This window comes from Henckelia pumila, chromosome 4 (genome assembly GCF_033568475.1).
Source record: "Henckelia pumila isolate YLH828 chromosome 4, ASM3356847v2, whole genome shotgun sequence".
In the NCBI taxonomy this organism is placed as follows: Eukaryota; Viridiplantae; Streptophyta; class Magnoliopsida; order Lamiales; family Gesneriaceae; genus Henckelia; species Henckelia pumila.
In genome coordinates this window covers 18,374,878-18,391,917 of record NC_133123.1, presented here as the reverse complement: position 1 = coordinate 18,391,917, position 17,040 = coordinate 18,374,878, and the positions used below count along the sequence as shown (strand labels likewise).

General features: G+C 35.2%; 3 protein-coding genes across 3 annotated transcripts; 2 read left to right on the top strand and 1 right to left on the bottom strand.

Annotated features, from left to right (window-relative positions):
- The first annotated feature begins 2,001 nt into the window (after positions 1–2,001).
- LOC140860596 (uncharacterized) lies at positions 2,002–4,721 on the top strand. Its single transcript, XM_073263598.1, has 2 exons — positions 2,002–2,116; positions 2,613–4,721. Exons 1-2 carry the CDS (start codon positions 2,002–2,004, stop codon positions 4,595–4,597), a joined length of 2,100 nt encoding a protein of 699 aa, XP_073119699.1. The 3' UTR covers positions 4,598–4,721.
- A 1,191-nt stretch (positions 4,722–5,912) lies between these two features.
- On the top strand, positions 5,913–8,279 carry LOC140859814 (high mobility group B protein 13-like). Its single transcript, XM_073262379.1, has 9 exons — positions 5,913–6,354; positions 6,454–6,576; positions 6,685–6,959; positions 7,058–7,163; positions 7,250–7,315; positions 7,406–7,576; positions 7,661–7,752; positions 7,831–7,915; positions 8,006–8,279. Exons 1-9 carry the CDS (start codon positions 5,926–5,928, stop codon positions 8,117–8,119), a joined length of 1,461 nt encoding a protein of 486 aa, XP_073118480.1. The 5' UTR covers positions 5,913–5,925; the 3' UTR covers positions 8,120–8,279.
- Positions 8,280–9,291: 1,012 nt separating this feature from the next.
- On the bottom strand, positions 9,292–12,429 carry LOC140859815 (probable polygalacturonase). The gene is made up of 6 exons (XM_073262380.1): positions 12,336–12,429; positions 11,773–12,196; positions 11,020–11,140; positions 10,661–10,835; positions 10,516–10,586; positions 9,292–10,439 (listed from the first exon to the last, which is right to left on the bottom strand). The coding sequence occupies exons 2-6, from the start codon at positions 12,112–12,114 to the stop codon at positions 9,799–9,801; spliced, it is 1,350 nt and encodes a 449-aa protein (XP_073118481.1). The 5' UTR covers positions 12,115–12,196; positions 12,336–12,429; the 3' UTR covers positions 9,292–9,798.
- Positions 12,430–17,040: the final 4,611 nt, after the last annotated feature.

Genomic DNA, 17,040 nt, shown 5'->3' with positions numbered 1-17,040 from the left:
AATATTCAAATTGAAAAAGATCATAAAGTTATTTCTCATGGTTTCAACTTTCAACCACGTTAAAATTGGAACGAGAGGGAGTGGTTATACTCGTATTTTAATTTGTGATACAACACAGATTACCAAACAGTTTTTACATGTCTCACATCTTTAATAAAATAACTAGTTATTAAAGAGAGGGAGTGAGAGACATTTTTGTACATCCATTAATTTGACCAATGTGGTTATTTTAAGGGGTTCATGCATTATTATAACCAGTGTTCTAAAAGGCGGCGCCTAGGCGAGGCGGATGCCTTTCGCCTCGCCTTTTGTAGAGGCGAGCCTCTAGGCGCAAAGAAATTAATCGGCCGCCTAGGCGGTTCGAAATCCGCCTAGGCGGCCCAAAATGGCCTAGGCGGTCCCAAATTCGCCTAGCCCACCTCGAGTTTTAGGTTTTCTTTTATTTGTTTTAAATTTATTTGCCCAACTTATTGGAGAAGCCAACTTATCCGCTTCTTCCCCAATTACCTATTCTTCCTTCCTATTCCATATTCCTTCACTCAGAGAATTATAGGGGGAAAAAAATTATATATGATGGTAGTTTATTGATATTAAAAAACTATTAATATGATAATATTCGTATATTATTATTAATTTATTATTACAACTTTACAAGTATATATATTTTATATAAAAAACATAATAAGAAAACTTAAAAATTATATTTTTATGGTAAAACTTACGAATATTCTAAGAAAAATTTACACTTTAGGCTATATAAAAAAAAACGCCTAGGTTGCCGCCTAGGTGCTAGGCTATGGGTAGCCGCCCGCCTACCGCCTAACGCTTTTTAGAACATTGATTATAACTAGTAAAAAATGCAATGCTTTGCATATGTAAAATAGAGGTTTTTTATATGTAAATATTTTTTTTGAAAGCAAAAAGTGGAGTGAGTGAGAGATAATTTAGTGAGATAGTGGATAAGAAGGGGTAATTACGGAATAAAGAATTTTGTTGTCCTCAAAGTTAGTTAATATAGTAGACTCATTTTTTATATAATAGTATAGATGTAGAGATAATAATAATAAAATATAGTTAAAAACAGAGAGATAATAGAAAAGATATATATAGAGATGTATAAAGATAGAGATGATTGTTATACAAATATGCATTCCCAACTCTCTCGATTTTATTTGAAATGTAATTTTCCTCCTACAAATTTCCATCTTATATATAAATTGTATGTTTAAAAGTTAATTAGGAATTAAATAGTATAATATTTTTGCACACGCACGAAACATGTGGGTCTGATTCTGAGTATCGAAAAACAAGGGAGTTTTTTTTGGTTGCTAATATTAGGATATTGGCATGTTCACATATTATGTATTCGATATTTTTTTTGAGAAGATTATCTATTCGATATTAGTAATGATATATAGTTTGTATGTATTATAACATACGTTCATCTATTAATGTCTCTCATCTTTAAAATAAAAAAAGAAAATCGACATTCTTCACTTCTCCTTCCGCTACCAAAAAATCTCAGGTGATCTTTTTTCCCTTTAGACTCTCTTTTGTTATATCTATCAAAATGAAGATTAATCAAAGGTTTTTTTTTTAAAAAAATAAATTAATTAAATACGATCATCTGCGAATGTTTAATGGGAAAATTTATTTTGTTTTTTCTTTAGATTTTATTGCGTTAAAAAAAACATTGTAGATTTATTTCATTTTCATGTGGAATATTGATCTATATATATACATGCAGATGCCTGTTACAATAAGCACTGTGTTCCCAGATCTTGATCTAATGAATATATCAACTTCCTTAAAATTCATACACATGCATACGATACATTAATATCTTTTGGTTCATATATAGCAACGATTGTTTGCGCGCGATGTGTACATATATTTATTATCACCATTTATGGTGTAATAAAATGTGGTTTTGTATATTAGCCGATCGAAGAAATATATGTAGTTCATACAAAATTAATCTCCTTACAAAACGACGTTGAAATGGACAGAAGATTACCTGAAATGACGAAGCATCAGCGTTGGAAAGGGTCGATGAAGTCTATAGTGAGTCACATGGATCCAGAGAAAGAAGATCGGCTAAAAGTGGAGAAAATAGGTAAATATAATATTCCAAGTTATAATTACGATAATTATTACAATGAATCGTTACAGTTTGATTGGAGAATATGGGATTGCGCCTATTTAAGGCCAAAAAGAGTGCCATTTAAGGGCCGTTTACCAGCACAACTTTATCCTCAACATGGCTTCTATTTATGGTGCACAGAATGGCAACTTATACGCAGTAAGTTGCTCATTTTGTAGCACTACTCCCTTGAATAGTTATCCGCCCCCCGATCGAGTCCACTCGAAATGTATGGCCAAACATGGCCTTCATTTTTTTAAACATGCATTAGAGTACTCTATATATATATATGTTTATAGTTTCTAAGAATTTTGTAGGATATTGATCTGGTAATTCGGCCCGAGCTGACCTGAAATTTACGAGGAGGGTGCAATTTTAGTGTTTTTTTTTTTTAAAAAAGAAGATTTGTTGCAGAGTTCAAGAATAGGAAGATATTAAGAAGTTGGCTTTTCTTTCCTGTTTGGTGCAGAGATTGAGGAAACAGTGAAGAGGATTTTGAAGCTGACGAAAAGTATAGGCAATGGCAACAAAGAAGCAAAGATGAGGAAAAAGTCGGAAGCAACACAACTCATTCAAGATTTCCACAAGCAATATGAATCCCTTTACTCCCTTTATGAAGATTTGAGAGGTGAAGTGAAGAAAAAACTCAATGCCCCAGATAATGATGATGGTGATGGTGATGGTGATGGTGATGATGATGATGATGATGAGTCTTCGGTCTCGGGTTCGGAGACATTTTATACCCCAGAGGAATTGAATCTCAAGAATGATGAAAAGGTTGGTAATAACACTGTGGGAGGGAGCAGGGAATTCGAGACCCCGGATTTGGAACACACTACAATCTTGAAAGATAAACTGACATCTACTAGTGAAGTGAAGAAGGTTTCGGAGTTTGAAGGATACGGAAATATGGCCAAGGATTTGAGCGTTGGAGGCGAGCAGGAAGAGATTTACACGAGGCAGATGTTGATGAAAATGAGGGATTTGGAGGGAGAGGTTTCGAGGTTGAAGGTTGAAAATGGATCTCTTCTCTGGAAAATGAGAGAAATGGAAGGTCGAGTTGAGTTGAAGTCGAAAGAGGTTTTGGAGATGGCGAATGAAGTCTCGAGGCTTGAACATATGTTCAAAGAAAGTGAGATCAGTTATGTGTCAAGAATTGGAGAGCTTGAGGGACATAGAGACAATGCGCAGGCTGAGAAAGGTGAATCGGTGGAAGAACGTGATCGATTCGAGGGAAGTCTGGTGGAGCAAGTTGAATCTTTGAAGAAAGAAGTGGTGTCTGTGAAAACTGAGAAGAGTGTGTTAGAGATGAAGTTCAACGAAGAATTGGAGGAAAAAACAGGATGTTCAAGGGTTAAGATTCAAGGTTTGGAGCTCGAAATTGACTCTTTAAACATTAAGAAATGTGAACTGGAAGAGGAGATGATGAAAATGAATCAAGAAATGTATGAATCTGTGTTGGAAAAACAGGAGTTGAATGCTAAGGTTTCTGAACTTCAAACAGATCTAACGAAGAGCGAAAACGAGCTATCGGCCCAAGAGAATAAGTTCCATATTTTCCAAGATGAAATGTCTGCTCAGATTGCATTTTTGACAGATCAGAACAAGAATCTTGAAGGAAAATTTCAGGCCTTAGAAGATGAGAAAGCTGGTTTGGAAATGGAGTTGGAGGCCTTGAAAAACGATAAGAAACAACTCGAAGATGATGTTGAAAAGGAAAAACAGGCAACGTTGGAATTGGTGGACACGATTAACGCATTGAAGAACGAAGGCAAAAGCGTGCAAATCAAGTTCAACGACCCCAAATCGAGCAACCAGTTCATGGAAAGGAAGATGGAAGAAATGGCAGAAGAGTTCAGGAAACAATTTGAGGACAAATACAGAATCTTGAGCAGGAGGATAAGGGTGGCGGAACAGATACACGTCGAGAACAAAGAGTGCTACCAAAGAACAGCTCAGGAAAACAAGTTCCTCAAAGAAAGGGTCAACAGAACCGAGCTAGGACTGAGGCTCGTCAAGGACATAACTTTACATGCCGATGATGTCCTAACTATGTTAGACTCAGTGGCACTGAGATTCGAGGAATGCACCGGTAACTTCCTGAACCGGATATCTAAAGCCTCATGTGAGCTGAAGTTTTCTAAAGACTGGGCTATGAGGAAGAACAAGGCTTTGAAGAATGTGAAAGACGATCTTGATTGCTTGTTAGCACAGCTCGACGAAAAGGAATCAGAGATACTTTTGTTCAGAGAAAGGGTGTGGAAATCTGAGAACAAGATAAGGGAATTGGAGAAGATGATTAAAGAAAAAGAGGAGGGAATGGTGGGACTTGAGGAAGAGAAGAGGGAGGCAATAAGGCAGCTTTGTGTTTGGATTGACTATCACAGGAGCCGGTCGGATTATTACAAGAAAACGCTGTATGAAGTGAATTCAAGATCAAGGAGGGCTACTTGATGAGAGTTTTGGCAAGAATTTGTGGGACTTTATTACTTCTTGAAACTGAGTATCAAGAATTTCTTGTGTCATTCTTTGTAGGTAGCAGCAGGTGAGGAAGGTATCTTGAGTAGGGCAAATTGGATACCGCAGTGGCGCAGTCCTTGGTCTTGCATTGACTTTTGTTCATTGGTTATTTTAGTTTTGGATACACTAAATCTTTCTAAATTAAGGGCCATTGGCCATATTGTTAAATACAATTAAGAAATATACATGTAATTAACTAATTCAAGTCTTTGCCATTGTTACGCTTGTATATCAAGAGCACAAAGAAACAGGATGCAAGCAAACCAAGTAACTGGTGGACAGTTAGCTCCAAGCTCGATTCGAACTTGGGTTCAACCGAATTCGAGTCGAGCTCAAATAGCTAAACTCAAAAAATCTATACACGGCCGTACTCGACTTACAACAAAGCATATCTAGAACATATAAATAAGTTTGAATTGGGTAATCAAATCGCGTAATATCCCATATAATGTAAAATCCAAAGAGGAAAAGACAAAATTGAATATTCTGCAATAGCTTGAATTTTGAACGGAAGATGCATGTGTTGTCTCAACTTTAGACTTTTGAGACACGCATGTGACATTCTTTTTCTTTTCTTTTTCTTTTTTTTCAAAACTCGCATTCTCTCGATCAACTTAATTATTAAATGAAAAACGCTATAATAGCAGAGTTTGGTATGTTTGGAAGGATTCAAACCAAAAAAAAACAAATACTTCCAAATCATTCCATGAACTAAATAAAGGTAATCTTCAATTTTCTTCCGTATTTTGTTTATCATCTTTATTTTATTGTAGAAACATGATTTTCGAGAAAACTCTAACAATGAACATCTAGCTGAAAGCTCGATTCGAGCTTGATGAGTTTAACGAATTCAAGTCAAGCTCAAATAGTTGAACACAAAAAATCTTTGCACGACCATACTCGATGTACACTAAATGTATTTTAACACAAAGTATATCTAGAACATGTAAATAAGTTTTACTTTTAAAAAATGGCAAAGCTTAAACACTATAATAAAAATTAAAAAATTAAATAAAACAAAAAAAAAATCTAATATGAATATTACATAAATACATGTTATGATTCAAGTCAAAGATGTTCGAATCAATTATTCCCAACGGTCATTTCCTTAAAATCTCATCCAAATTTTAACGATAAATTCAAAATTTCAAATCAAATCCGACCGTTTGTCCGTAACCCAACCAAATCCTATGTAATTAAACTTCCCTTCGCTCCTTTTAGCAACTCACTTTCATTTACTGTTACACTCTCAAGTCCAACCAATGGCAGCTGCTACTGCTCAAATGCCGGTTGCCGCTGAACCCGTGCCTTCAAAGAAAGGGAGGTCTAGAAAAGCACTTAAGCCAAAAAACCCATCAGCAAACGATACGAACATAGACGTCGGTCCGGCTGCGGACCCAGCCACGGAAAGTTCTGCAGGGAAAGAGAATGGAGGGGGTTTCGCCCATAAGAAAACCAAGAAGGGGGATCCTAAGGCGAAGCAGAAGCAGTCGTCGTCGGAAGATTCTTGTTTCGAGAGAGAATTGCTAGAGATGCAGGAAAAGCTTGAGAAATTGACGATTGAGAAGGAGCAGACGGAGGAGATGCTGAAGGCTAGGGAGGAGTCTCTGAAGCAGAAGGATCAGGAACAGGAGAAGTTGAAAATGGAAATCAAGAAGTTGCAGAAGATCAAGGAGTTTAAGCCCACCATGGTTGGTTTTTTTTTCTTGAAATCAGATAATCAAGAAAGTTACTGTTTTTATTTCTTTTTTGAAAAATAAAATGAAATTGATGTGTCTTTCATTGTATAGGCATTCCCAATTGGGATTTCGATCAAAGGTGAAGATCAAGAAAAGAAAGACAAGAAGAAGGATCCGGCGAAGAAGAAGCCGTCTCCTCCATATGTACTTTGGTGCAAAGACCAGTGGAATGAGGTAGATTTGATGACAAGCACAAGATTTGATCAGAATTGCATGATTTATGTATTTTATTGTAACTTGTTTTTGAATTTTTCTTGGGGTTGTGAATTGTGATACTTTCAGGTAAAGAAAGCTAATCCAGATGCAGATTTCAAAACAATGTCGAATCTCTTGGGGACAAAATGGAAGACGGTAACAGCAGAAGAAAAGAGGCCTTATGAAGACACTTACCAAGCTGAGAGGGAAATTTACTTGAAAATCGTGGGAAACGAGAAGCGCCAGCACGAGGGGATGAAGCTCTTGGAGGAAGAACAAAAACAGAAGGCAGCTATGGAGTTGCTTGAACAATATCTCGAGTTTAAACAGGAAACAGAGGAAGAAAACAAGAAGAAATCAAAGTAAATCCTCAAAATTCTCTTATATTCTTGTTTTTTTTTTCCTTGGTTTTAATGTGGTGTTATTTTTCCTGATATTTGAGATTTTTTTGTTTTGGCAGGAAGGAGAGGGATCCTCTGAAACCAAAGAAACCGTTGTCAGCATATTTCATCTTCGCGAATGAGCGTCGCAAGGCTTTGTTAAAAGTGAACAAAAATGTTTTGGATGTAAGAATGACTAGGAAAAATTGCATTCCCCTTTGTTTGTAATATCTTACATTGCTTGATTTTCACAACCCTTGTCTTCTTTTAAGGTTGCGAGAATTACTGGGGAAGAATGGAAGAACATGAATGAGAAACAAAGGGGACCATATGAACAGGTAAAATTTGTGGATAAACCCCCATTATTACTAAAAATCAAATTAATTCTTTCTGGGATTTTGATTTCTGATTATGGTTTTAATTTTCAGATGGCATTGAAAAACAAGGAACAGTATACGCAAGAAATGGAACTGTACAAGCAGAAGAAAGAAGAAGAATCAGAAAATCTTAGAAAGGAAGAGGATGAACTAATGAAGCTTCAGAAGCAAGAAGCGATGCAACTGCTCAAAAAGAAAGAGAAAACAGAGAATCTGATCAAGGTTGTCTATAAATTTCAAGCATTTCCTATTGTTCACTTCGGATTTCCAAAGATTAAACTTCATTCGTTTGTCGAATACACACAGAAATCAAAGGCCAAATGCCAGAAAGAAAAGGGTGAAAAGAATGTTGATCCTAACAAACCAAAGAAGCCAGCATCTTCATTCCTACTCTTCAGGTCAGTTGGATTCATATTCGAGTCTCGGAGGAGATACAAAAACAAAACCTTGATCATTAAAGTTACATTCATTTGCAGGAATGAGGCGATGAAGAGATTGGCCGAAGAGCGGCCTGGAATCAACAACTCCACTCTCAGCGCTCTCATCTCAGTCAAATGGAAGGTAATCTAATAATATATTCGAATTTTTCATGTCGGAGTATTGTGTGTGTGTGTGTGTGTGCATGTAATCTTGAATTTTGGTCGAGTGTAGGATATGAGTGAGGATGAGAAGAAAGTTTGGAACAATAAAGCTGGAGAAGCCATGGAAGTATACAAGAAAGAAATTGAAGAATACAACAAGAAAGTGGAAGGCCAAAACAATTAGTTTAGAATCAGAAAATTCAAGTGTTTGGATGTTCAACTTGGTTTGTATTGAACATCTTAGATGACTAAATTGATTATGCTGATATTTTTTTTCCCTTTTCTCCCGGTTGTATTAGATGCTAACTTCTGCATTTAGACGTGGTTCTAATAATTTTTTAATATTAAATTCCATCACCATGGAATATCTGACCATAAAAAGTCATCGATAGACTTTTCGATTTGATTAAAGAATAGTAATATAGTATTATTGATAAATGAAATAATTATCTTGTAATACAATTTCATGATGTGTTTCAAGAATAACTCACTGTCTGAATTGAAGTCGATTCAACTCATATCTATAATAAAAATAATAAAACATAAAATTATTTCATGTGTCAATGATTCGTATCACAGGTTAGAACCGAGAGAGTGAGATGGGAGGGAGTTTTTTTATATTGATGGAGATGGTCTTCTTCCCCATATATTTCCACTTTTCCCATGTCAAGTCTCAACCTTCCCTAGCCAAATTCTTCCTCATATTCCAACCCAAAAACCACGCAACACCCACCCCAACAAAAACACACACTTATATGCATATAGATATACAATAAAAGAGTGTAGTAAGGTTGAAGATAACACCTGTGATGTTAGTAATGTATATATAAAAAGATAGGGAGAAGTTTTAACACGCAATCTCCTTCACACTATATAAACAATTTCAACGAATCATTTCTCACTTACCCAAACATCTCTTCAATGGCCAGCTTCTCCTCCGCCGCCGCCGCGCTCTTCTGCCTCTTCTTCACCCTCTCACTGGCTCTAACTCCGCTCAACACGCCGGAGAACGACGACTTCGCCACCGCAGTTTCCCTCTCCGATGCCAACCCCACCGGCAGCAGCAATCCATCCGAGCCAGTCAACGCCCAAGACAACCATCTCTCCCTGCCCACCGCCGTGATCTCGCTCCGCCCGTTCAACCGCCGCTTCTCAAAATTCCCCTGCCACCACCGCCACAAGTTCTACAAAACTGAACCGATGAAACCCCTCGAAATACCCTACGGCAACGACATGCTCGTCTCCTCCGGTGGGAACAGTGACTTCCAGAACCCGGAAACTCTCCACGGCGGATCGTGGCAGCAGGTGAAGCTACACCACCGCCATGATGAGGACAGTGACAGTGACAGTGACAGCGACAGCGATGATGAAAGTGAAGACGATCGGATCAAGAAGATGGCGCTGAAACGCCGCCATTTTGGTGGGTTCGATGCGGAGAAGAAGCTGAAGATACTGAAGAGGCACTTACGCCATGAAAATACAGAGGAAGAAGAACATCATCACAAGAAACATAGAGACGGCTTCATGATTCGCGTGCGCAAGTTTTTCGACCATTATTTCTAGATTAATATATATGTGTTATGTTTGATCTATCTATATTTCGAGTGAATTAATAATATTTGGAGTTGGGCTTTGTTTGTTTTGAATCTGAATGTCAGATTCAACAGTATATTTATGTATTTGATCATCCTTTTCCCTCTCTGTCCCAACATCTTGTTCAAAATTCCATAGTAAAGTGAATAGAAATATGAATCGTACATAAACTGTAATCAAATTAATGGGTAATTTATGCTGGATCAATCACCCATTTATATATGGAGTACCACAATATACTTATGTGTGTAGAAAGTGATGCAACGAATTTCAGAAAGAAGAAGAGCAAACACCCATTTCCTGCCGGCTGGTTAGCTCAGGACATGGCCATGGGATAACCCCAACCGCCGCTCCGCTCACGGCCGAACACTGCCACGGCAAATTTTTCGACCCCGGCTCACCGTGGAGATAAATATTCGACAGACAGATACCTGTAAACGGTGAATTTTTCAGACCATGAATCAATCCGGCTTGTTGAACTTTCTCACCCCACACATCCTTGATCATGACATCCTTGACGACTGGAAGAGCGTTTTGATTGTATCCCGCGTCCGGGTGATCGCCCACGTCACCGGAGATCTTGATCCCCTTCCGCGCTTTCTCCATGTAAACGTTTGATATGGTGATGTTTCTTATAACCCCGCCTCGACCAATGTTTGTTTTCAAGTGGATCCCCACTCCCACGTTGAACAAGTTGATGTGCTCGGCAAGAATGTTCTCCACCCCACCTGATGTTTCGCTTCCAATAGCGATTCCGGCATATGGCGATGATCCGGATATTCGTCTGACGGTTATGTCACGGCTAGGGCGATTATAAGCTATCCCATACTCGTCCCATCCGCTCTTGATGGCCACAAGGTCGTCTCCCGTCGATATGTAGGAGTCCTCAATGCATACATTGGAGCTAGAGTCTGTATTATGAGAATGATAAATCATTCTCCCACAAGAAATCTGTAATATTCACTAAACTGAGCCCGGAGAGCCTACCTGGATCGATTCCATCGGTGTTGGGAGAATTGGCCGGAGCCACTATGGTAACGTATTGAACGACCACATCGCTGCAAGTGAAAAGGGGAACGACACATGACTAATAAAGATTTGACTCTCATGGTGATAGCAGTATTCAAATTACCTGCAATAGACAGGGTGTATGTTCCAAAAGGGTGAGTTCTTGAAGACTAGATTGGAAATGATCACACTTCTTGAGTTCATCAACTCAATTAGGTTTGGCCTGGTGAACTTGAGGGTTCTTTTCCACCACATGTTCCACCAAACGTAACCATTCCCGTCAATCGTCCCGTTATCACCTACAAACAAGCATAGAAATAGAAATAATGTAAAGTTTTCTGCAAGATATCCATGATATTTTCCGGACCAGGATCGTCCTAGGCTTTTGATCCAAACCAGATGGCAGAGTCACCTTTGACATATATCCCTAGCAAGAGCCTCGTTTCGACAAGCATATTAGATGATGTTATTTTACAGGCTGACCTGTGATAATGACGTCACGCAGGTCATTTCCATGGATGAAGCTCATATACCTTCCCCCGGGGCGTTCTCTTCCTCTACCATAGGAAGGCAATGGAGCTATCAAAGGCCATTGCTTAGTATCCTAAAGCATATATGGACACAAAGTAACCATAGATTTTTGGCATTATGAAACTTGAACATATAATCAGAAAAATGTGAAGAAGAGTTCTTTGTGCTGTAACATACAAGTACACCTAGGTAAACAGAAACAAACTCGAATTTTTATCTGTTATACCAATCGATGCATCACAAATATCGACATGTCATCTGGGAAATACTTGTTAACTTTCAATTGTTCATCGGCATACTTGTTAACTTTGTGCACACTTCAGTCTTTCCCTCGCTCTCCGGGTGGCTTAGTGAAGAAAGGAAAACAATAAAATGATGCTATGTGCTCTTGTTATTGTTAAGATTTCAGACTTGGACTTGACTCTTACCTCAAAATCTAGTTCAAAGGGGAGATGATTGTCAAGTCTATATATATATACAACTCTCATAGACTTTATCCAATATCGACGCAGTACATCTAACACACCTCTCTCCCCCAACACATAAACTCCAACCTCAAAATAAAAGGATTGTCGGTCTATAGACATTTATCCAACCGATATTAGACATCTAACGGTTGGTTATCTGATAACAAAAGCATCATCACCATTTATATTTATAATAGAATTTGATCAATTCTTAAAAGGTAGAATGATTTTAACGTACGGTGGTAGCTTTGATGACAGCACCTCTAGCCAAGTAGAGAGTCATACGACTGGTGAGATTAAAGGGTCCCGTGAGATACTCCCCCGGAGGAATGTAAAGCAAAGTCCCACCTCTTCTCCTCAAATGCTTTATTCTATATATCGCCTCCTTGAATGCGTTTGTGTTGGACGTCAACCCATCGCCCACTCCTCCGAAATCCGTTATCGATATCCTGTCGCTTCGATGCCTCATCGGGACAATGCCGGAGCACGAGTACTGCGCTAATGCTGATGCTAATGCAGCACAGTTTATGAAGATGGATATTAATGCCAGAAACAATCGGGAAGAAGGGGTACTTGGCATTATTCGATCGATCGGGTTAAGTTTAAATGTCACTTTGTTTTCTTTCTTCAAATCCAACGAGAAAACTCCATGAACAGATCTTCTGCAATGATGTTTAGAGAGCATTTCAAATCAAACAAAACACACACAAAGCATTCGCAAACGACCAAGAACATATGGGTGGAAAAAACACACAGAAGCATACAAAAAACAAAACACACAGTGTGCGTGTAGAAGGGTACCTGAAAAGCGAAAAACCAGAGGATTCGATTTGTCGGCAAGCAGGTGTCCTCACTGAAGAAGATAGAAGAAGAAAGAGATGGAGCAGAGGATGAAGCAACGAGTGTTATTATAAATGAATACGTGAGAGATTTTATGCAGACTCGGTGTGTGTAATATTAATTATTATTACTTTTTTTCCTTTTTCGTTTTATTGTTACGATTTTATTTGGGTGATATTATTTATTATTATTATGTAAGAAACAAACATGGTAACGGGAATTTTTTGGGATTGCGTTTCACTCCTGTCCTTATGCGAGTCCGCGACTCTTCTATATGTGCTTTGTTTTTTTTAAGACACGAATAATAATAATTCGGGTTCCGTTAGCCAAATATTTGTTTCATATTAATTTTCTATTAATATATCAAATTCATTATGATGCAAACTAAAACTTAAAACCGGTTGATTTCTTTTTATTAAAATGTGTTATATTTAAATAAACTAAAAAAATGTACGTGCAGGAAAATTGATTTTTTGGTACTGTATGTTTGTGACTTTGCGATTTCGGTCCTCAACATTTTCAGATTTCAATTTTAGTCCGCTATCTTTATTTTTTTGACAATTTTAGTCTTTTTTTCCGATGTGGCACCAATGCAGTGCTGATGTGGGTCTGACTTGTACAGTGCCACGTCAGCATTTTCGAATAAAAAGGATCGAAATTGCCAAAAATCGGAACATGCAGGACTAAAACTGAAATATGAAAATATAGAGGACCAAAATCGCAAAGTGACAAAGATACATGACCAAAATTACAGTTTTTCCATGTACGTGTGTTGCATGTAATTACAATTTTATTTGATTGAGACCGAAGTTATCAAATTTCAAATGTTTATCTTTATTAAAATCACGTGTTATATTTTTTACTGACAAGTTTAAACTTCAGTCACTATTGTTCAATATCTAATTAGCAGATGAAGCGGGAATATTACGCCTTTAACTTTTTTTTTTTGTGATATTTTTCTGTTCTTGATCAACGTTTTTTTGTAGTGATATTATATGTTTATACCTTGAGTTTAATTTATTTTTTAACTGACAACTTTAAAGCAATAACATATATTGTATATTTATTGAAAAGCGTAATATATACATATATATATATATATATATATATATATATATATATTTGTTACAAACTGTAGGATCAAGTGATTTGTCTGTTATTAAAAGTTATAGTTGATGGTAACTGTGCAACTCAAATCTTTTAAATCGTACAGCAATACAAACAAACACGTGTTTCAATTGTTCAATCGAGGAGAAGGACAATTATTGCACTCAAACAATCATCTTATCCATTATTGTGCTTTCAATCAATGTGAATCGAAATCATGACCTTGACTCATATATTAATTGTATGACCGAACGCTTCTCGCTTTAACAAAATTTATAGTTGATGATAACAGTACGGCTCAATTAATATTTTAAACAATACGTACAAAATCTCAAACGTAATGAATAATTTATGTTAAATGATAATTTTATTTATATTGATTTTTAAGTGAAAAATAGTAATTTATTTCAGAGAAAGGATTTTTTGATTCATTAAATTGTCCAAATTTGAGTTTTAGTCCATTGAGTCGTCAAATTTGGTTTTGGTGCACTAACATTTAATTTTTTACTATTTTTAGTCCAATTGTTGACGTGATATATATTTGATAATTCAACAATTTTTGATCTAAGCATTTTTATTTCATGTGAGTAGTTTTTTTTTTAATTACAAATCAGTATTTTTCAATGCCACGTTACCAATTAGACCAATAATTGTTGAGAATTAAAATTTAGCATACCAAAAACAAACTTTAAAAACTTAGTGGACCATATCCTAAAAGTAAATAAGTTAATGAACAGAAAAAAAACTATTTTTTCTTTATTTAAAAGTTTTATTTGGAAATGAATGTTGATATTTTATTAATAAAGTAAATATAAATAATGTATTATTTTCTCTCTCGTAAATCATGATAATCATAAGACAATTGTTGTAGCTTGACTTGTTTTTATTTTCAATCATCTTGGTCATACATAATAATATATTCAAATTTTTCTTACATATATTTTCCCAATTTATTGAATAAATTTGTTTGTTTAGCTTCGATAATCAAATTTAAATATACATTAAATAATAATTTAGTATAAAAAATAATAAATATCCTAACAAAAAATATAAAAATAAAAATAATATTTTTATAATATAAACTCTGTGTGTTATAGTATATACAGATATATACTAAGAGTATTTAATTCAATTATACAAAATAATTATTTAATTAATGATATATATATATATATACATATTTTTTCATAAGTTCATCAAACTCTTGTTTTAAAAAATCTAACATATTAATACGTGGTAAATATCTTTTTTCAGAAATCAAATTCATATAATGCGCAACAATCAATCCAAACTTTTCTTTATACTTTTATTTGTTCAAATCTTGTAATATTTTGTTCAAAAACTTTTACAGTATTAGCTTTAGTGGAACTGGTGACATTATTTTAAATTATATTTTTTCTTCCTATTCGAGATTATAAGTATAGAAATAAATTATTTTTAATTTTTCTATTGTCATCGCTAATAACATGGTTTCTATTCTAGATATATTATATTAATATTTCTCGAACTTCTAATCAAGTATATGAAGATCATAATTTTATGTCGTCTAATCTCATTATCTCTAATTTTTCAACCATTATTTTATACGACAATATCTTGATAAGACATTAATATGTTTTCTCCTGAATTTTTTTCAATAGTAATCCAATCGAGTTGTTTTAAATTTGATATACATATAAGGTACATGTTGTTTTACATGTCATAAAAGTTTTTTTTATATATGGAGTGCAATAATTAATTTATAATTTCTAAGAATAGTATATTAAATATATTATTTTAAAAAAATATGAGCAGATAAAAAAATGTGAAGAAAAATATGTTTTTTAGAGAATGAACAATCATATTTTAAACAAGTTAAAATTTGTTATACTTAATATTTCAAAGATTTAAGTAATTTAGATATAAGAACAATTTGTCTGACATAAAAATCGATTTGAGTGTAGTGTTTTTCTACTTTTTGTCATGCAAATTTTTACGATTTCATAAGTATTAACATTAATTGATTATATTAGCCAAGTATTATAGTATTGTAGTACAAACATCAACATGAAACTTAGTTATAATCATACTCTTTATATCTCGCTTATTTAAACTACATTTATTTTTTTATCTTTCTTAATTATATAGTATAGTTTTCATATTAAATATCATTTGTACTAATATTTTATCAATTTATCTCTATTAAATTCATAAAACGTATAATTATTTTATTTTATTAAAATTTCACTAAATAAGGGCAAAATGAGAAATTTATTTCTCCAAATACTTTCTTAATATATATAGTAAAGTCGTGCTGCATTAAGTCAACTGATAAAGTCAGTTTTGAACCCCAAAATAAAGAAGAAAAACTGAGCAGATTCAAGTCAAACCAATAAGATCAATCAAGGTCCAGAAAATCAGTTTACAGGAGATCAGTAAATATATAACTAATTCAAGGGGAACTTTACGATGAAATCACTAAGGAGAACTATTTAAAAAAACTGGAATGCAAGAACCAGAAGATCAGTCTAGCACCAATTGACTCAGGATTTTAAAGATTTAAGAATCAAGGACTATCCAAAGATGAAGCTACATGCCAAAGACTTCATCAACATCAAAAAAGAAGATCAAACATAAAAAAGAATATCAACACCAAAAGGGGGGAAATTGCTGAAATATTCATGATTTTGGTGTTGACATAACAATTTAGATAATATGAAAATTGTTTGAATAGACACAGTTTGGTATTGACAAAACAGTCTAGATGAAATACAATGGCAAACTGCTCTTGTCTAGAAGCTGAACTGAAGACGAGCTAAAGGCGTAGATTGAACAAGCTTTCAAGCCAAACTGAAGTGTGTAAACTGAGTTGACTTTGACCAGAGCCAAACTGAAATCATCAATCGGTCAAGGCAATCAAACTGATTTCACTTGGTAAATTGTATTCATTTTAGGGAGCTAAACTGAATCAGTCTCTCACAAAGTCAAACTGTTTCAGAGGGCCAAAGTAATTCAACAAAGACAAACTGAATTACCAAAACTAAACGATTGCAAAGCTGAACTATCCAAAGACTGCATGATCAAAACTGAACTCGTTACATCAGTCTAACTCTTGTGAATAAGAACTTCCGTACATAGCTGATGTTGCAAAGCCACAATGCGCCACAAGTGTATCTTCGTGTCAGAATAAGTACGGGGTAGCAGAAAAAACAAGATAACGGTCACAATTTGAATTAAAAGAGCCGTTACAATCCGAGTATAAATAGATATCAAGGGGTGCTTGAAGAAGCATCGGGCTCCATAAAGAACTCGCGAATATATTCAAGCTATCAAGAGGTAAATTTCAGTTTACTCACAAATATTCAGTCGAGGAGTTTAAAGCTTACTTCAAAGAATATATCAAGAGCCGAAGAACACAAGCACACATATTAGTGCATCAGATCAGTTAGGATCATATTCTGCATTTGTGCTAAGTGTTGAGTTTTAATACAAGTGTTGTATTTATTTATCCGTTGAGGTTCTGCAAACCTCTTTGTAACAAGAATCAGTCGAGGGCTAAATTATTGATTCTAGGAGTTCT